The 21,213-nt window shown below is 39.9% G+C and overlaps 1 protein-coding gene across 1 annotated transcript in view; it reads right to left on the bottom strand.

Annotated features, from left to right (window-relative positions):
- HAAO (3-hydroxyanthranilate 3,4-dioxygenase) overlaps positions 1-20,251 on the bottom strand; it is a 37,385-nt gene extending 17,134 nt beyond the window's left edge. Inside the window, exons 1-5 of the mRNA XM_084261261.1 lie at positions 20,166-20,251; positions 14,015-14,093; positions 4,713-4,796; positions 2,964-3,070; positions 79-168 (exon numbers count right to left, since the gene is read on the bottom strand). Coding sequence (XP_084117387.1) covers positions 79-168; positions 2,964-3,070; positions 4,713-4,796; positions 14,015-14,093; positions 20,166-20,245 — 440 coding nt within the window. The 5' untranslated portion in view covers positions 20,246-20,251. The remainder of the gene's footprint in view (positions 1-78; positions 169-2,963; positions 3,071-4,712; positions 4,797-14,014; positions 14,094-20,165) is intronic.
- Positions 20,252-21,213: the final 962 nt, after the last annotated feature.

Below are 21,213 nucleotides of genomic sequence, written 5' to 3'. Positions count from 1 at the left end.
AAGTCACAGAATGATGAAGAACTATTTGATCATTTTAACCATTCTTTTAAAATGTATACAGGGGGAAAAAAGGCTTACTCTTGAATTATTGGTATAAGTTGAGTGCCAAGATCTTCACAGTGAAACCACTTTTCAAAGAGGACATCAGTTGATTCTCCAACATAGTATCTGACAAAGTAAAAACATTAGTCAATCCTTTTAATAACTAACTGATCAGGCAGTTTCAGTCTTTTCAAGAGTGTAGCTGCTTGAATATGTTATTTTCAAGGCTGGTGTACTTTATTCTGAAGACTGATTACTTAGGGAAGCTTTCTATTTCCCTGGTTAGCTGACTTGGTGGGTGGGGTGCTCAAACTTCCATCGAGGGCCTTATAGTTCTGCTGATCAACCACAGATAAGTCACCAAATTCCTTTTGCAGACTTTCCAGACTTAATCCTGGAAATGACTGGTGCCATAGTCCCTTGGGATCAAGAGCTCTCACTTTGGATGTAGTTACTTCAAAAATAACTGTCCCCAAATACCATTTCCAGTGCAGCTATGAGATAAATGCTCATATTTAAGAGAGTCAGCTTAATTATTGCCTATGCATGTACTGAGAAGAAAACAAGCTGGCTTATGAACTTATTTGCAAAAAACAAGGTGGTTTTCAGCTGCATAAATTTGGGAAGGGTCATTTAGTTCACTCCTCTGAAGAGGAACTTGGTGCTTCACTTGCATTATACTATGTCTTAACAAATAAATTGTGTTGAGATCAACAGGTAAAGTTTTCTGTAATCTATGGAATGGCAAATAAGGTATTTTACCTACAGATTTAAAAAAGGCTGCATGGGCTGGCAAGGAAGTGATGTTCTAGTACAGTCACTCATGTTGTGACTGATTGTAAATAGGTTAAAGTCCTGGAATGTGTGTGCAAAGAGGGAAACAAGGCTTATATAATAACACTCTGCATATTGATGTACTAATGTCTGCCTTGTGTATCTCCATACATAGAAGCTTTTCTAAGAGCTCTCTGGCTCTTCAAGTTTTGCAAAAACAGGGTATTCGGAATAGAGTTATGTTATTAATGCCTCTAGTATGGAAAAAGCGGTGCTGCGAGCACAAATTCTGACCAGGGAGTATCTATGAAGAGAGATGTTACAAATGTCTTTGCTGGGAAAAGGTTTTGCACCTGAGAAGGATTCTGCACTTTACTAAGCGTTAAAGAATACAACCACACAGCTAACATCAAACTTAGTTGTTTCTGTACTTGTTTGCCATAGGATTAATATTAGCTAGTGTATTATTCTTATAGTACAAAGCATGTAATCATTACTTAGGCTGAAGCACTGGGGCAGGCTACTTATTCTTCACTTGTACAATAATTGGCATGCTGAGGGCTCCAATTTACGACTGAGGCTTGTAGGCAGGATAAATAATGGAACATTAACATAATATTAGACCTTGAGTCAGCATACTTCCTCTTGTACAGTCTTTGCTGCGGGTTGCTGGGAGTGGAAGAAAAGTTGGAGAAAATCAGAGGTTCTGGTTATAAATCCCCATCTGTCCCAGGAGAACACAGAGAGACAGCGTAGGTTCAAAAGAATTAGCTGATCGTTCACTTCCAAAGCTTCAGGTGTCTTTACTCATCACATCAGTGTGAAAACAAGAGTACTAAAAACCTCCAAGTGATTTATCTTCAGGCACCTGATTAGCTATTTTCAATTAAGAGTGTGCTTTGTTAATCCAAGTATTTTTTCTACCTGCAGGCCATATGGTACCATTTAGTTTAATTTCTCCACAGGAGCATGAATATACTGGAGTACAAATCTTTAGATTTACCTGGGATCCCTAAAAAAGCATCCAGCATCTCTCAGTAACTCATACCATTCACAGATTTCATGTGCAAGGTAGGTTATTTAAATATATCTGTAGCTACTTATGGTCCTTTATTGTAAGCTGTTTCTAGCTCCAAATATCTTTTTAATAATGTAAGTACTCACAATCCACAGACCTGCAATGAAAGCTGAAGAAGGGGCCAGTGCATAGATGAACAATGTTTTAGATTAATTGGATTTGTCTTTAGCTTGGAATCCAATCAGTTGGTTTCCTTGAATGGTGCCTTAATTCTTTCTTTAGCCTTTTCAGTTTGAATGAAAAAGGGTATCTTTCTAGCTTCACATATTTGCAGTCTTCCTGCTGTGACACAACCCATGCAACAATCAAAGCAGTAGGCAAAAGGACAGAAACACTCCCTTACGGATATTACCGCAGTTTTAAATCTTTATAAATCACATGAATTAGCTGTAAGCTCTCTTTGGTCAGTCATACCTGTTTAATATCAGAACAGCTTTTCTAATGTGGCTAATGTTACTGCTGTGACTTGCTGCCTTAGACTTAGGAATTTCATATAACTGCAGGATAAGGCTTAGTCCTGCTGCCACTAGAATACAAAGTAAACCTCTCATTTGTTTGAAGATGCTGTTCTCATGAAACAATAAAAGCCAGGCAAACACGTATACAGTGTAGATGGGTTACCGCTATGAAAACTGACTTTTGTTTCCAGCTTCCCACACATCTGCCAAGCAAGTTCTTCTCCATCTTTTTGCTTTCAGTGCTTAACAGAGGAACTAATGCTCTGCTTGCCAGAATTGATTAAAAAAACTCTTTTAAAAATGTGTATTTTTACAGAGCTCTCAGATTTTAAAAGTTAAGGCCATGGCAGTAGGCAATACATAAGTAGATGGCTACAACTGCAGTGTGCATTTAAGACTTTTCAACATGTTCCTTGTTTAACTTAATCAAATGCTAAATGAGATCTCTGTTTATGTGTGTATAGATAAATAGGCATGTGGATAAAATTAGTAAAGAATTGCCAGGGTGAATCTTACAAATTATCAGGGAAGTGAAATACAGTATTTTATTAACATGAGAAATGAGTTTATATTACAAATGGTAATCGATTAGCCAACAGTTTATACTTCACCTGAGCCCATCAATTTCTGTCTTTAATCTTTCTCTCTCAATCACAAGACCCACAGTGTTTGTGTATCTCTGAGGAGAATGAGGTATCCTAGCAGGTAGGAGGAACATCTGTTCAAAGAAATGGGAAAGCATCATTGTCTGGAAGAGTTTGTTCTTTGTGGTGCCCTTCCCCTGCCCCCCAACTTGCAAAATCCTCTGCTCCTTGCCCCCTACAATTTGTTTATCCTGAGTCGCTCCTTTATGGCTGCACCCACTTTGGGAGCAATAGCCCAGCAGATCTCATTTCTTGCTTTCTTAGTGAATGATAAAACATTGTCTCTGTAATCAGCACTGCCTTCATGTCAGGTGCTCTCCCCTTGCTATCATCATTGCTAGACACAACTGAAATTAAAATCTAAGACATTAGTCATCTGGAATTTACAATTTACTGCAATTTCTAAGTTGAGTAGCAGAAATGCAAATAAAAAGCAAGTTTGTTGTCAGGACAAGGAAATGTCTAAATAAATCAACCGCATGTATCCCTTCAACACAGTGAGCACCTGTGACTGCATGACGAGGAGAGTTTTTCTTTCCAGAAATAATTAACAAACAGAAGGGGCTACCAATTCATGCAAGTGACAAGTGAATAAGCAACATTTGGTTGGGAGAAGTCTGTTACGGAAGTTTGAGAATAAACCTTTTTCTAGCAGCTCTCTATGTAGGAAGGTGGTAAACCTGTGCTATTCTTCAGTGCTACAGATATATCAGCTCAGTTTGGGCAAGTCATTAAAATTTCTGTCTGGGAAGCAGAGCTAATGATAGTGCTTCCCCAGGACTAGTGTCACTCTTTCCACTAAGGGTATTGTGTGTGCCTTTTCATTAATGCTTCTGGTACATGACAAGATCTCAGCTGGATGTACTTCTCCAGTGGGAAGCGTTATTACCAGAATCTCACCGTCTGTAGGTTTGAAAACGTACATCTGTTTCTTCATGGAAAATGTTATAATACTTTCTGTGACATCGAGCTATTGGATCTAATGTATATCCTCCATTTTAGAGGCTGGCCATCCCCTAGATCTAATAATCCTTTCATAGACTGAGACCAGTTCAAGTGTGTGACGATAATGAGTGGCAGTTGTAGCACACCTAATAACTTGCAGTAACACCAAGTAAAATATCTAGTCACACTCTCATCAAGAGCACTGCCATCTGTGCTTTAGAAAGTCCACTACTCTAAGGAAAAACAACCAAGTGCAGCTGGATATGTTTTATCCATAAATCGCTCTTTTGAAACTGTTCTCCTGTTGTGATGGTTGTGAAGCCCAGCTGTGAGGACTAAAGAAAGCTGGAAATAGCAGAATCCTCTATACTTTCTGAGCTCTAGGCAGTTAGCTTAATGCTGTGTTTGGGTGGGTGGGCAGGATGTACCTGACAACTTGTAAATAAAAGACTGATCGACCTGAGTTCCCACGGCAGCTTCCTTGCTGTGCAGGGGAATAAGAACTCCTCTCAGTATGTTCCTGACTATCTGCATGGGTATTCTAAATGCCCAAGTTTTTATCTGTTTTTAAAGTCGTGAAATATTGAACATGCTGTATTGTAGTTTGCTGTTAATTACATGGAATTTGTTATACTGCATTCAAGATTTATTATTTTTTTAATCCTGATGCCATCTCTTGCATGGCAGGGATAAATATTTTATCAAGTATTTAAAACCAATTTATTTAACATAGCTGTGTACAACAATAACAGAAAAACAACCCTGGTTTACCTCCCCTTCTCGGATGACAATGTCTTTTTTTTTCCCATTTTCAATTATCTTCAAACACATATCTCCTTTAACCTGGTAAAAAAGCTGAAGAAATAGTAAAGTAACATTAAGGCAACGACTCAAAAAAAAAAAATCTGTACTTCATATTCTGCATATAGATGATACATGTACAAATACATTCAATTTGTAATTACATATAGATTTTTTTCTCGCAATAACAGATATACAAAATTTGTTGCTTTTGAAAATGTCACTAAATAGTATTATTTCCATTATCTTGCGTAGGCTGTATCAAATGGATCTAAGTCGTCTGTAACTGCTTATAGAGCTATTCTGTGGAGCCAGTGGAATTCCACAGTGCTGTCTTTACTCCTGGGAATTACTCTTTGTAGTGCTGGGACGTTATGGTTCAGACATCCATGAATTACACTGAATACAAAGCTTCATTTTGGATGTGGCAGGATCTTCACTATTGCATTCAGTCAAATTAAATGTCACCTTTCCAAATAAACTCTGAAGAAGAATGCACAGGGGTTTTTTGGGGTGGTGTTATTTTCTTTATTTTTTTAAATGGAGATTTGTCATGTGGGAATAACTGCCCATTGAGAAGCTGTTCCGCTTTATTTCTGCGGATACCCTCAGAGCCCACAACATCTGCTCCTCCTTCTACCGTGTATGTAAAAGGATTACATTGGTTGCATGTACAAGGATAGAACCACTGAACCCATAATTCTGCCTTCAGTGACTTTTCCCCAGCTCTGTTTTCAGAGTAGCTTTAAGGGGGGGGTGGCTCTGAGGATCTCAGACCAAGCCTCGTGTTTTATGGCAGAACTGTGCTGTGATTTGCAAGCAGGTCTCTCTTTGACACGAAATAATCAGCATGTTGTTTCCTTGTTTTATATAATGCAGAGTAATAATACTTTAAAAAGTCAACTCCAATTTTCTGTCATTCTCTGCCAAGCTACTATGTGTTTTCCATGTTTTGTCTGGCATATGTCGAAATGAAACAGATTAATTCACGTAACTGTAGCTGAAATTGTCTGAAACCTGATTAAAAGCTAGAACTATAATGAAAATCACTTTATAGTAATTCACTACAATTTTAGCAAAATGGAAAGAAAAGAATGCCAAAGTGCATTAAAAACCCAAGCTAAACCTTTTCCAACATTAGAAAAGCTTAATTGATTTTTTGAATCAAGATTATTTTCCAAGCTGGTTTGGAAATAGTAATGCATGCATCTGACAATTCATGAACCACCTTTATGAAGGTAACAATAAATATGCTGCCAAAGGAACGAAGTAGTAGAGAGAACTGAAGATACACTGGAAAAGGCCTCATGCCGAGAGCTCTCACACGGGTGAAAAGTTCACCTTGTGTCAGGGACATCACCATGGATAAATTACAACTCTTGTCTAGATGGCCACAGCATCAGGCTACTTATCCTCCTTGCACTCCATCTCTCCATGTTCTTTTCCTGTCATTTTCTTTGGTGTAACTCAATGACCACATAAAATGCTACAGCAGCCCTCATTAGTGAGCACATCGGGCAAGGCTAACTGCTCATTGTGCAACATAGGGTGATTTGTGTGAGGAAATGATTTCTCCCTCATTTCAAAAGAGACTCGTCTAAGACCTTAAGATCTTGATGGATTATCACACTGGCCGTTGGTGACACGGCACTGGTAATGATGAAATTGAAAAAGCCTTTTTGAAATGTTGAGATTTGCAGTATCATCTTCCCTGAGAGAGCTAAAAGGGTCTTTTCTGACCTAAACAGCTCTTTAAGTCTGTGATTGTATTCTTCAAAACTTTTTTTTAAATGTCTGAGTGCTTCAGCCATCCATAAATCATCTGATGTGATTAATGCAAGTGGCAGTAATTACTGGATCTACTGCTGGGCTTGTATCTTGAACTTTTATCAAAAAACCCTGTCAACTGCTTAGTATCTCAGTGAGTTACAGTCCATGCCCACTTCACAGGGCAGTCTGGCAATACAGTATTGTATGGTATTTTTGCTGGAATGCTATTTTATCTAAATCCTGACTGAGCTTTGAATTCTGGGCAAATCATAGAATCACAGAATGTATAAGGTTGGAAGAGACCTTTAGAGGTCATCTAGTCCAACCCACCTGCAGTAAGCAAGATCTTCAGTAGATCAGGTTGCTCAGAGCCCCATCAAGCTTGACCCTGAATATCTCCAGGGATGGGGCCTCCACTACCTCTCTGGGCAATCTGTGCCAGTGATCTGCCATCCTCATTGCATTTTCTCGTAATATCCAACCTAAGTCTTCCCTTTTCAAGTTTAAAACCATTACCCTTTGTCCTACAGCTACATGCCCTCAATAACAGTTCTTCCCCAGCTTTCTTATAGGCACCTTTCAGGTATTGGAAGGCTGCTATAAGGTCTCCCTGGAGCCTTCTCTTCTCCAAGCTGAACAAGCCCAACTCTCTCAGCCTATCTTCACAGAAGAGGTGCCACAGCCCAACAGGTCCACATCCTTCTTGTGTTGAGGGCTCCAGAGCTGGACACAACACTCCAGGTGAGGTCTCACCAGAGCAGAGGGGGCAGAATCACCTCTCAGTCTGCTGGCCACACTTTTTGTGATGCAGCCCAGGATGTCATTGACCTTCTGGGTTGCAGATGCACACTGGTGGCTCATGTCCAGCTTCTCATCCATGAGTACTCCCAAGTCCTTTTCCTCAGGGCTGCTTTGAAGTACATCATCTAACCTCTTCATAAGTATCTCCTGGAAAAAACTAGGCTGCAGGAAGTACTGGTGTATGTATGGATGTGCACACATGTGTATGTGTGTATATATATGTGTACAGACAAATATACATGTATGTATAGCTTTCCTAGTTGATCTGGTTTTAGTAGGATAATCTGGTATTGATTCTCCAGTACTCATAGCAGTACTGAAAACTGAGGAAATGGAAAGGTTTTCACTCTATTAGCGCTAATGACAAGGTCTCTTGTTACATGTAAAACATATAAATCCTTGTAGAAAAGCCTAGATTTGTACATTGCTACTAATGGATCAAAATTGGACAAAGCTTTGTCATTTTGGGTGCAGAATGCGACTCAAGGAAGAAACAAAGGTTGTTCACTAGTCTTTTTTAAGGGCTTTGTTACTAACTGTGCTTATTTGGTGGGTTTAATTTTTTTATGCCTCCTTTTCTTCATTTTCCAGACCTTTGCCTTTCATTTAGTTTTCCTGTTAAGTGTGGTATCTTCTCACTACAATTAGACTAAAAATACCTCCTATTATTCTCACCTTACCTCTAGAACTTATGGCCTGCCTAGAAGTTATTCTTTACCCCAAGCATAACATTTTGTCATAGCACTGCTCAACATCATCATTAACATTGCAGTTATACCTATCAAAACTAAACTGAAAAATCCCTTTAGGTTGAGAGATTACGTGTTTATTATTCGTTAGTCTGTGTCACCCTTCTTGATCTTGCTTCATACCTGACAGTATTGTGTTAAGCTGCAGTGAAAGGCATTATGGCCAGTGCTGAATCATTGCCAAGTCTCTAAAGGGGCATTTCACTCAATTATGCAAACTCATAAAATAAATTATGCAGGCATAAAATAAAGAAAATAGGTGGAGATGCAGAGGGGTGGGAGTTCATGGTTCCCATCAGTGGAAGGTACGTGTCTTCGCAGGAACAGTTTCAATAGGGTAACAGAAAGAGTGGATACTACCTTAAAATGAGCACTATCATCCCTATCATGTTAACATAGTGAGAATTATATTGCTCCTTCATTCCTGGTAGGTATGTCCTAACAGACTAAAGAAGGAAGCATGTAGTAGGGGAAGAACACAGTATTTTTAATTGGTTTGCATAGGTCAATTATAAAACAAGTCTATTTTATTTTATGTACAGCAATGTGTGTAGTTTAATTTAGATCCACCTGTGATATCAAATGCTGCCTAGATGTAGGAGCCCAGAGCTTTGTGAGGGCTTTTGTAGCTGAGAGCTTATTTACAAATCTCTGAAGATACCTGCAATTTGCAGTGTAATGTGAGTACTGGCTGCTTCTGAAAGTGGATCTTGGGATTGCTCAAACACTGCTGGGATTAGGCTCTGATTTATCATATCCTGGCTTGTATTGCTTGTCAGATTGCTAAATACTAAATTAATTTGCAGAGCAAATAAAATTCTGATGTAGGAGTAGAGCCTAAGTGTTCTTCAGGTTTCAATGGTGACTGATTTATTTGAGCACAGAAAAGCAATTTTCTCCTTCTCCCATCACAAGGTTTTTCAGCCATCATAAGTCTGGGAGGCAAACAGATGAGGAAGGTAGGGAAATACATGCTGTGGGGATTTGGTTTTGTTTGGGTTTTTTCCCTCTGCTCATTTACATGTGATCTGTGAAACCTGAATACTAGCCAAAACTCATCCCAAAAATTTTATGCAGACGTAATCTCTTTCTGATGCAAAAGCATCATCACTCATTACTTTCTGATAGGAGCGTTGTTTCTTATCAACATATTCAAAGAGCTTTCAAAAGATAAATGTGGGGTATTTTTTAATGTAAAGAAGAGAAAAGGTTTCTCTTGCTTTGCTGCAACTCATGCTCTCAGTTTTATTTTGGAGAGAAGCGCTGCAATACCACCTACCGGAATGTTGAGCTAGCCCCTCTTTCCTCTCCTTCCCTGGCATCCAGTATCCCCATACAATGCAAAGGGAGAATGGACCTGCTGGGGAAGAGTTTCTCAAGCATGCTGCCTAGAGAGCAGCACACGCTACAAGAAGAGGCTGGGCTTCATTGAAGCAGTTGATTTGTCAGGAGCTGGAGCCAAGTCTTGCAGTGTGAGAGAGGATGAGAAAAAGAGAAACTGAAACTCAGGTTAGAAAACTCAGATGATCTGTGGCAGATGTGACCTCAAATCTGTATCACATTCAAGAGCAAGACATTACTGTATCTCAACCACATCATGTGAATGTGCTAGAAGAAGCTGAAGAGATTGGCCAAAATGATCAAAGGAGAAGGAATTTCTGTTCTGAGAGTCCTCTTCAGGACTGCTGTGTAAGGGCTCTGATCTGTGGGGCTCCATCAGTACTTAGGTGGCTGTATCCCTAGGAAACAGCCTAGATGTTGAGTGCAGAAACTGTGCGTAAAATAAACACGGCACAATGAGAAGCAGGGCTTTTAACACCAAGCAGAATATTTTGCCAATGCAAATGTGTTGCAGGTGGTAGATGAAAGGCTTGTTTCAATTTCTCTGCATGGAACTGCACTGTTTTCTATAGACTCAACATCAGGATATAAATCATTAAGAAATCAAAGTCAGCTAGTTGAGCTTCATCGTGTTTAAGTGGAGGACTGAAGTGGATAAAGAGACAGAAGCCAATCTACTTTTGTGACCCTGGATTTAGCTGTTAGCATATCTTTCCCCAAAGCAGCCCACGCGATGCAGTAAAAATCAGACATTGGTCTTACTATAGCTAAGCTTTGTTATGATCATGGGTTTTATCTGTCATTAACTTCTTCCAGAATAAGAAGTAAGGGAAGTGAAAACATACAGTTCCCTGCAGTTCTCACTTACCTTATTTCTTGAAAGTTATATGGTGAATTAAGATAAGAGGGGGTTTTTTCTCCACCCCCCACACCTCAGGCTTTGCAATGCTGAAACTCACAAATGAGTAAGAGACAACGGCACATCCCAGCCTGGTACCTGGAATTCACCTGCTACCCTGTAGTCATGAGGTGTTGAACATCATCTCAGGGCCTCCACAGCAACTTTCCGCGGTGTCATCAAGGTGACTACACAAGAATGGTAGTCGCTAGAGCCCATGTAAGGGAGGCATGCTGGAATAATGGTTCTTATGAAAGTAAGCAAAGCTAGCTATACAGCACAAACACTTTCTTGTGCATATTAAGGCAGTTTTGTTTATAAAGCTATGTAGGTGCGTTCTCACAGCAGGCTGTTGCCATGTTTCAACAGAAGATGCATTTCCATTTCATTTTGAGAATGAGTCTAATTTAGAGGAAGGCAACATTTGAATAGATGTTTGACTCTATCTCTGTTTTGATGGAGAAGGGAAGAAGGGGGAACTTAATGTTTACATATTAGAAAACAGAATTAATATAGTGGGAAAGCCAAGCCAAAGCATGTGAATGGTTTGATGGTTTAGCTCTTGTAAGGTGCAGCTTGATTTGGCTCCTAGTTAAAACCTGTCCAACTAGAAGCAATGCCTCAGGTATGAGGCAGTACTTCTGTGCAGAAGGATAGAAAATAAATTGTATGCAGAAAACTAAGAAGGAAGTGAAGCAGTACAGAGAAAACTAAAGAAGAAACTGTTGAGTTATGTATTTAGGAAACTTGATTGCTGAGAGGAGGAAAAAGATGTGCAAGACTAGCTGCTGTTTTAGCTTAAAGAAATGTTCAGGGAACAATCCTAAAAAGCTTTGAAGAGAGTCCAATTCAAGCCTCTATTTTTTTTTCATAATTAGCCAGTCACTACTGATCTTCCTGATCCACCTGCACGTTAACAGTGCCAGCAGAGAACAGCTTGGCAGGGGGAGGATGCTCTCGAGCCCTCGTCTCTGCATGTGAACCTCTTGCTGCTGTGAACTGCAGGCTGACAAGCACAAGCTGTGACATGGGATAAGCTGTGTGATAACGAGTATAAAATAATGAGAGAACAGATATAAACAAGCCTAAATTTAACTTACTTTTCTAAACCAACACTTCCTTGCAATCAGAATAATACTAGTAGAATAGCATCAGCTAAACTCATGTAAAGGATTTGTGGGTTTTCACATGCATGATTTGGCCTGTTAACAGTATGCCTACATAGTTTGTCTTTTAAATTGTCACCTGGATCTAAAAATGACCTTTTACCTGCCAAAATAATGAGCTGGACATGGTTTTGATGTTTTGGGTTTTTTTAACCCAAGTCTAATTTAGGAATATGCCCTTTTTCTAGGATACTCGTTGCCTCACAATTCTTCTCTAATGAAAAATATGGATCTAAAGGTGGAATTAGATCATAGAAAGGTGCCAACAAGTCTGATAAAAAGCTATGGTAAAATGCAAGGTACGACTACTTTGCATTTTCACAAAAGCAGAGAAAAGTGGCCCATATGTTAAACTGATACGTAATTGATAATGCTTCTTATGTGTATGTTGACAATTATCCTATCTGATAGGAATTTTATGTCTCTGGTTTGGGTGACTGAGTAATTGTGGTTGCCAAGAAATTGTGGGAAATTTGCTATATAAATGAGCATGTATTGGTACCTAAAAAAATCTTGTATCCAATTGAATTAGAAAAAATTTACTATAATGTTGCATACTGGTATAAATTATGCCTTTATAGACACAGCTTTTTATACTGTTGGAAAGTTATGTAATAGGTTTATTAAAGGTAAACCAAAGTCCTTCCAAACACATGAGTATCTTGCAAAGAAAAGAAATCCGAAGTAAATTATATTCATCTTTTATTTTAAGGGAAGAAAGGAAGATACAAATTCCAAAAAATTAAACAGGATGGTGATGAATAAGAAAACAAGGATAATCCAGTATGAACTGGGAGATGTAGACAGAGACAAGACCATAAAAAAACGCCACCCACCAAACCAGTGTATTTAGTATTATAGTGCAGGCTGTTGTACCAGTCAAACTTCAGCTGGTTTTTTTTGTATCTTCTGCTCCTAGTTTAGAGTTCAAATGCACTCTTTTGAGCAAGAAAACAAATCAATTTTATAAAACTGAAAAGGTTATGTTACAGGAAAAAGATATTTGGAGTCATTAACTTCCATGTTTACCTTTGTGAACTTTCAATTTATGCTTTGTCAAAACTTAATGTCATTGACAAAATTCACTCACCCTTTGACAACCTAACATGCAATACTTAATATGCCAAAACAGCAGCGTATCGATATTCTGTTCAGTGCTTTCTGAGCAGCCACGGTACAGATGCAACTACTGCTTTTCCATGTTTTGTTTTCCCCATCTCTGAAATATTCTTGCAAATATATGATGTTAAATATACATCTATGGATGTTAAATTTTTCTGGTTAGCAACAATCACTGAACATGCACTGCCCTTAGACCTGGCTTCTCTCCATCACAGCCCAAGCAACCTGCCGGCATGGTCCTGGGTGTTGCCAGAGTTCCCCCTGCACAGCCGATGAGAAGAGAGATACCTGAGTATGTTGGATAACCTAGTATGGGACAGATGTTCCTGTGCCTGCAGCAACTGGTGGGCTGTGGAACTGTGGCTGCAATCCAAAGCAGGCCAGAGTCAGGAACAGTGCTTTTGGAGCAGTATGGTTATAATGACTACAAATACCTGCACAGAACAATTCTAACACAGTTCCTGAAGGCTGTTGTGAAATGGTTGGGTTGGTTTTGTGAGAAATGAATCAGTGATAAGTAAACACAAACTTTTGTTTCTTTTTTTTAAGAAGATTTATGGAACTTGACTCGCTTCTGCCTTGAACTGTGTAGATGTCTAGGCTTGGGTTTCCAAAGATAATTAAAATTTGGTGGCCAAATTCTGAGTTACATGAAATGAAATTACTCTGCTGAAAAGCAAAGCAAATTGTTGCCCATCCTGAAATCCTTACTGCCAGGCCTCTACCTTCTCCATTCTCTAAGAGTTCCTTCAGAGCCAGTTCTGATACCTCTGACTCAGAGGAGTCCTCAGGCCAGGCAGACAATTCCATGAAAACATCAGTAAACAAAGTAGACATAAATTGTTACAATTTTGAGAGATCCCTAATTTTTCTCCTTACGTTCTGCATTTGGCACAATGGCCGTGCACAACTCAAAGCAATGTATAGAAAAGGGGACTGATTTGAAAACTATTTAGAGACTCTATTCTTTAACCTTCAAAACCTGAATGAAAGCTGAAAAAGCTAGTATTTTTCACAAAGCTCAGAAAAAGTATCATTTCAAGCCAATCAAAATGTTTTTTCTTTCTGAATTTAAGCTAGATCTTCCACAACAAAACAGCACTTTAAAAATATCGTTACCTTTCCAAAGTTTCATTCCAAAATGTTGAAATGAGACATTTCAGTGTGTTAGAATACTTTCTCTAGTTTCCTGTGAGAAATGAATTACAGCAAAATAGATCTAATCTCATGTGCTTGTTTCAAAGGAAATGCACAGATGGTGTATGGTTCTGGTGAATGGTTCTGTTTAAGCGTCTGAATAGATCTAATAAATACAACACAACTGAGCCTAGCATTGCTAATATGTAGCTGTAGTTTCAAAAGTAGCTGCATTTTAGAAATTACAGATCAATTAAAACAGCAAAATATAAACAGCCTATAGGTTACCTCTTCTCCTTCTTCAATGTGATAATCCTTCCTTTCATTTGGCCCTCCAACAAACATCACGTTTAATTGATAACGATGCCTAGAAAAGAAAATGGTATTTTACAGCTACTTCCACTCATGATGTTCCTTATTTCACATTAAGTTGTGGGGTTTTTAAAATTCTTTGAGGACAGTTTGTAAATGAAACAGTGCTAAGTGACAAAAAATATCCAGAATGAGAACTCAAAAGACCTTGGATGCAGCCTCTTGCTACTGTCCTGCCAGGTGACCTGAGGCCAGCAACCTGGTAGGCAGAACACTATATATGGTTAATTAAATTTGAAGTGTGCTTTTTTCCCTAGGGGAGAATTACTAGAGAGATACTGATGGTAAGAACTATAAACTAATTTCTCTTCTATATATACTGGTTTTGCTAAAGTAAAACAACATTACACAGAATCACAGAATCACAAGGTTGGAAGAGACCTTTGAAGATCATCAAGTCCAACCATTCCCATCCTATGCTAAACTATATCCTTAAGTATCTCATCTACCCTTTTTTTGAACACATCCAGGGAAGGTGACTCAACCACATCGCTGGGCAGCCTGTTCCAGGCCCTGACAACTCTTTCAGTAAAAATTTTTTTTCTAATATCCAATCTAAACCTGCCCTGGCACAGCTTCATGCTATTTCCCCTTGTCCTATCTCCTGTCACCTGGCTGAAGAGACCATTGCCCACCGCTCTACAACCTCCCTTCAGGTAGTTGTAGGTGGTGATAAGGTCTCCCCTCAGCCTCCTCTTCTCCAGGCTAAACAGCCCCAGCTCACTCAGCCGCTCCTCATAGGATTTTCCCTCCAGCCCCTTCACCACTCTGGTTGCCCTTCTCTGCACTTGCTCAAGGACCTCAATGTCCTTTTTATGGTGAGGAGCCCAGAACTGGACACAGTACTCAAGGTGTGGTCTCACCAATGCCGAGTGCAGGGGCACAATTACCTACCTCCTTAGACCTACTGGCCACACTGGTTTTGATAAAAGCCAAGATGCCATTGGTGGTCTTGGCTGCCCGGGCACACTGCTGGCTCATATTCAGCCTGCAGTCAACCAACACCCCCAGGTCCTTCTCTGCCTGACAGCTCTCCAGCCAGTCTCCCCCAAGCCTGTAGCGCTGCATGGGGTTGTTATGTCCCATGTGCAGCACTCTACACTTGGCCATGTTAAACTTCATCCCACTGGTCTCAGCCCATTGTTCCAGTCTGTTCAGATCCCTCTGAAGAGCCTCCCTACCCTCAGGCAGATCAACACTTCCTCCTAGTTTAGTGTCATCTGCAAACTTACTGAGGGAGCATTCAATCCCTTCATCAAGGTCATTGATAAAGATGTTGAATAAGACTGGACCCAGGACTGAGCCCTGGGGGATGCCACTCATGACTGGCCTCCAGCTGGATTTTGTTCCATTCACTACCACCCTTTGGGCCCGTCCATCCAGCCAGTTTTTAACCCAGCTGAGGGTCCACCTGTCAAGGCCAGTGGCAGCCAGTTTCTCAGTCAGAATGCTGTGAGAAACCGTGTCAAAGGCTTTACTGAAGTCCAGGTAGACCACATCCACAGCCTTCCCTTTGTCCATTAAGTGGGTCACCTTGTCATAGAAGGTGATCAGGTTAGTTTGACAGGATCTACCTTTTGTAAACCCATGTTGACTAGGCCTGATCCCCTGGCCATCACACATGTGCTGCATGATAGCTCCCAAGATGACCCTCTCCATGATCTTCCCTGGGACTGAGGTCAGACTGACAGGCCTGTACTTCCCCAGATCCTCCTTCCGGCCATTCTTATATATGGGTGTCATTGTGGTTGTGGTTGATTTAGAAAAGGAGATTCAGGCCCTTTCTCTTCACTGAGCCCGAGTGATCACTCCTATCCTCTGGGACAAGTAATAAATATCCTATTGTCCTGGTTTTGGTCAGGATGGAGTTAACTTCATTTGTATCAGCGGATGGAATGCTGTGTTTGAGGGTTAAAATGAAAGCAGTGCTGATAACACCCTGATGTTGTTAGTTGCTGTCAGACAGTCAAGGACTTTCTCAGCTCTTCGTATTTCTCTGTTCATGAGAAAGGAGGGGCAAAGCCAGGACAGGTGACCCAAACTGGCCAAAGAGAGTATTCCATGCCAATTACATCCTGCCCAGGATATCGGGGGCTGACGGGAGGAAGGCCGAGGGCGGCTCCGGGACGCGCAGTTCTTGTGGGACGGTCGGGTTCCAGGATGGCTCTAGGTGGCACGGCCTGAGTTGTGTGGTTTGGTGAGAAACTGCATTGTGTACCAACAGCTTCATGTATTTTTGCTCTAAAGTCCTGTTAGCATTGTTATATTTTATCTTTCTGTTATCTTAGTAAACTATCCTTATCCCAACCCACGGGCCTCTTAGTTTCTTGGTTTTGGGGTTTATTTACCCCTTCCTTTTCCCTTCCCTTGCCTCTCACCCCCCCACCCCCCCACCCCCCCACCCCCCCTTCCCTCTTCCCCTGCTCTTTTCCTTTAAGGAGCAGGCAGCTGCGTGGATCTCTGCTCTCAGCTGGGGTAAAACCACGACACCCATCTATCTATCAGTCCACTTACGGCAATGAAGTAGTAAGTTAGCAGGTTTTCTTTTCCCAAAAAATCCCCGGTACCTCAGGCCTGTTAGCTGTGACTCAGTATTTGTCCATAAGCTCTTTTTGTCATGTGAACTGGGGGATGTTCACCTCTGCTTCTTAAGGAGGAGGTTCTGGGCAAGACTTGCACTAAGAGGAGAGCCCAGTAACACGGAACCAGCAGTCATGCTCCCCTGCACCATGGGGAAGAACAATGTGCTTCTGTGTCAGCATCCTCTAAGTCTTGATTGAGAGAAGCTATTATGAACTGCTGAACATATACATTTATGCTAACTGTTACCATGTTTACCGTGAAAAGTATTTAAATTGTAATGAACAACACAATAGGGATTAATAAAGCAGAAATAACAAGTAACAGTTGCAAATTCCTCAGTCAAATGAAAGTCTAAAGAATTAAATAAGATTACAACTCTTAAATTGACTATTTTCACCATAGGAAGCTGTATACATTATACCGCTTGGCTTCATGCCTGTATCCTAAAATAAGGAACCTAAATCAGAACGGTTTGTACCATGCAGATTTAATATTCTTTTTTCAGGAAAGCACTGTAATACTTTTGCACTAATGAACCCTTCTACTAAAGGAGGGCAGGAAGATCAAAACAGTAACAGCACAGCTAATAATGAAATAAATTAAAATAAACCCTGGAGAATAAGAGAAAGACAACCCTTATGGGTATCTTTTAAGACGAGTTATTTTTTTATGGAAACTCACACAGTTTTATTATTAGTCCAATAACCAAAAGTTAAAATATTGCTCTAAAAAATCATTGTTGGTTAACATTGGCAAATGTACCAAAAATTCTGTTACCCTACGGATTAAGTTTGGGTTTGCGTAATAAACAAGCAACTATGGGATAATCATTCCTATCATTAACAATTATATAATGACAGTAACAAAAAATCACAGTTATCAAATAAACAGGAACTGTTTTCTTGTCCATATTGCCAAGGAGCCTGGTTAAGAGTTAAAATAAAAAGAAAAATCATAAGGAATGAAAGCAGTATCACTTAAGACTGTCCAAATGCAGTTACAGTACCACAGAGGTTTCAGGGGTGTGAAAATGACTTGATCACACTAATTTTAGAATGAGGTGCTAATCAGTGGCTTAGGTAAGTCTGATGTATGCTTATATTTCTCTTCTTAATCACATAAGGAAATGGTAGCAGCAGGCAACCTTTTAAAGTCTTGAGACCACGAAGGATCAGATAGATAATCCATGACCACTGTCAGGTCTCCTTATAGGAAGTATCGTATTCTGAACTCAAAGAAGAGCTTTAAAAATGCCACAGTTACCCTGTAAAAATCAGCTATGTCAAGGGTTCTGATTTTGCTCTGATTTCTCATTGTTGAGGGTAAAAAAACCATTTAAACCTGCAAGATAGTTTCATTAAAACATATTTAATTAAATTGCAGCTTTCATATTGTATCCTTTTATTGACTATGTTAAAACCCTCAACAGGCTGTGATCCAGGAGGTTTTTTGAAATCCACAAAACATTTTTACAACTTTTGATCCTCTCAAGTGTATGGAACACAACTGGATAAAAGATTGAAAGGCATAACAAATTGAGATACCAGAAGTCCTACTGATTTGCTGTACGACCTATATTTTAACCATTAGTTCTCTCCTGAAACATGGTATCATAATTACTGGACTGTTTTGAGGTGGTTGCCTTCCAGTGATATAGAAGGCATCAGTGAGAAGTTTGCCTCATACATCTCTACTCAACACAAAGGATCAAAGCCTTTGGAAAAATGTTGGAAATCTATCAGTGACTTCTTGTAAAATCACATAAAACCTTTTTGGAAATTCCTGAAAACATTTAGATAGCACCAGGAGCATGTAGTGAGAGGCTCAGAATCCATACAATAGTTGGCTTGCCTCTCCTCTCCTCTTTCACAGGCTGAAGCTATATTGGAAAAATGGATTGTTTTATTTTTTAACGTATACAATTTTTGTCCTGAAAAATGTTCCCTGTTTCACTGTGGCTTCCTGCAGTGTTTATCAGGAGGACTTGTCAACACTGAGTATTTGGGTATTTATGTGACTGTGAGCTCTGATAGATGTCATGTTCCAGAATTAACGTCAGGATTACGTAGAAGTGCTGGTAGAGGGTGCAAGAACAGTAGAGTAATGACCAAAAGGTTCATCTTGCTGATGAAGAAAGAAAACCATGAATATTCCACGTACTGTAAAATACTAAAATTTTACCACCAACATTGGCAAGCCTTGGAAATTATTATGCTTTGCTATGCTCCCTAAATCTGTTTTTAAAATGAAAGAAACAAAAGCACTCAGAAGAAGAAACTTTCTTCATTCTCTCCCAATGTGAAACTACTATAGTGGTTCAAGTTTCATAATATCTCAGCTAAACATACAACTGTAGTTTCAACACAGTCATCTTAGTAAGGATGTGCCCTTTACCTTATTTTTGTCTTGCAACCATTACTTTGAAAAGTAACCCTCGAACCTATGCATGGACATTAATACCACTGCTACTGTACTGTCAATTTAGCTTTTGATTAGAGGCAGCACTGCAGGGTAGGACAGAGGCATGTTCTTTGGTGCTTTTTTAATGATTAAAAGTATAAAGCAAGATTAAAAAAAAAAAAAGCAAGAAAACGACTTTTTATTTTCTTTATAAAATCTGGGTTCGTACCTCTCTTGATAGAGAATCCTTTCCTATGAAGCATTCTGCATAGGGAGTTTTGGACAAAATATATTGTCCTCAGCTTCCCTGTCAAAAGAAATCCTTGCCAACGTTGTGACTAAAAGGTGCCGCTTGGACCGTCTGCATTGGCATCTGCTGATGAGTTCTGACACCGAGAACAAGCGTGCTGCACAACTGCACAATGCCTGCGCTTTCTTCTCGCGCTAGCTGCCTCGTTCAGAATAGTTCTCGTGAGCCAGCCTGTGTTCTCAAACCTCACCTCTTCAGCCTCCTGCCCAACAGAGCAGAGGGCCTTACCCAGCCTTGACAGCTCTGGAAATACCCTGGAAACCTGCTCCTCCACTGACCCTGCCCTTCCTTTCTCTTTATCTTTCAGTGGTTTGTTCCTTTGGCTTCGATTGCTCTTGCTGATTTGGCTCCTCTGCAACGCTGAAATGAGTCTCAGCAGCTCTAGAAGCTGTGCCAGGTTGTGATTTGGTAGCACTGACGTGTTAGCTAAATCTTATCACTTGTGGATGTGATGCCATCTCCTCAGATTTCTATGAGTTTATTGTCACAGGGCCTGAACTCAAAGCCCCTTAATTCAGTCTAACTGCCTACACCAGACTTTATGACTTGAGGCAAATATCTTATATTCAAGTTGATCATTTCAGCTTCTACAGAGCAAAACAGATTTCAGTCACTTTCTGTTCTTCGAAAAAGCTCTCTGACTGCAGTCTGGGAGGAACTACGGTTTCTTACAAATCTTCACCACAGATGCATTTTAGCAGCTTCCTCTTATAGCTAAGAATATTTATATGTCTAAGAAATGGGTAAAAAAATTAAAAATCTTCATTTACTTACATAAGCTTATTGCAAACAGGTGGCAAAAAGGCAGCTTTGTTTTCTTCTATCCATTTTCTTACATTTACAAGAAGCTCCATGGTCTGTCAGCTATAAAAGTTTGGATGGAGATGTTGGGAGTTTGCAGAGGGCTCTTTCTGTGAGCAAGCTGCAAACCCAGAGCTCAGCGGATTGGCTGGCTGAAGAGGTGTCTTCGGGCTTGAGTGTCAAAGGGGACAGGTCCATCAGCCAAAGGTCACTTCGTAAAGAGTACTAATGCTCCAGCAGCTTGGCTAATAATTGACTAGTGTTTTTAATATATGTATTTTAATCAGAGGCTTATTCTGCCCACAGTTGATTTCTTAATCCTCTTTACTGCAGCAACTGGAGTATGTTACTGTACAAAAAACTGCCTTGTTACATGGACAAAATGAGTTGGAAAACAGACAAGACCTGGGCAAGCACACCCTTTAAGTCTAACACAGGAACAGGTTTCAAAGCTAAACACAAGTTGAGAGCAGTCGCTCAAAGTTTAGTTACATATTATATATATAAGAAGTGGGTTTATATATACATAACTTTATATAGGTATTTCAGGCTTGATAAGAGCCCCATTTCCTCTTCCCACTTCCCCTCAGCCTTGTTAAGGTGAATGGGTGGGGGGGAGAGGGAGTGTTTGAAAATATTATGATCATCTTCTGCCAGATAACAAAAATAAAGATGTCTCTTGCATTTCTAAGACCAAAAGCAGGTGTCCATAAATACTCCCATTAATTTAATCCACTCTTTGTCAATCTTATGTCGGAGAGCTGAACATGGTTCTGTGATGCCCTTTGGGAAACTGCAGCATATTGTCATCAAACTGTCAGGCATAAAGAAACTACCAAACACTCCAGATCTGTAATCATCTTTATTGCCTCGCTAGTTTTTGTTCAATTTCTACACAGTTCCTACAGCAATGTTCACGCTGTTTGCCACCACCTGCATTTTTTAATATGTAAATGTATAAACATTTATTTTCAGACTTGAAATACAAGAAATGTGTGGTAAACAAAAAAAACCCAAGCCA

This window comes from Gallinula chloropus (genome assembly GCF_964237585.1).
Source record: "Gallinula chloropus genome assembly, chromosome: 3".
NCBI lineage: Eukaryota > Metazoa > Chordata > Aves > Gruiformes > Rallidae > Gallinula > Gallinula chloropus.
Note: the sequence above shows the minus strand (reverse complement) of the source record. Positions and strands in the feature narration are given on the sequence as shown.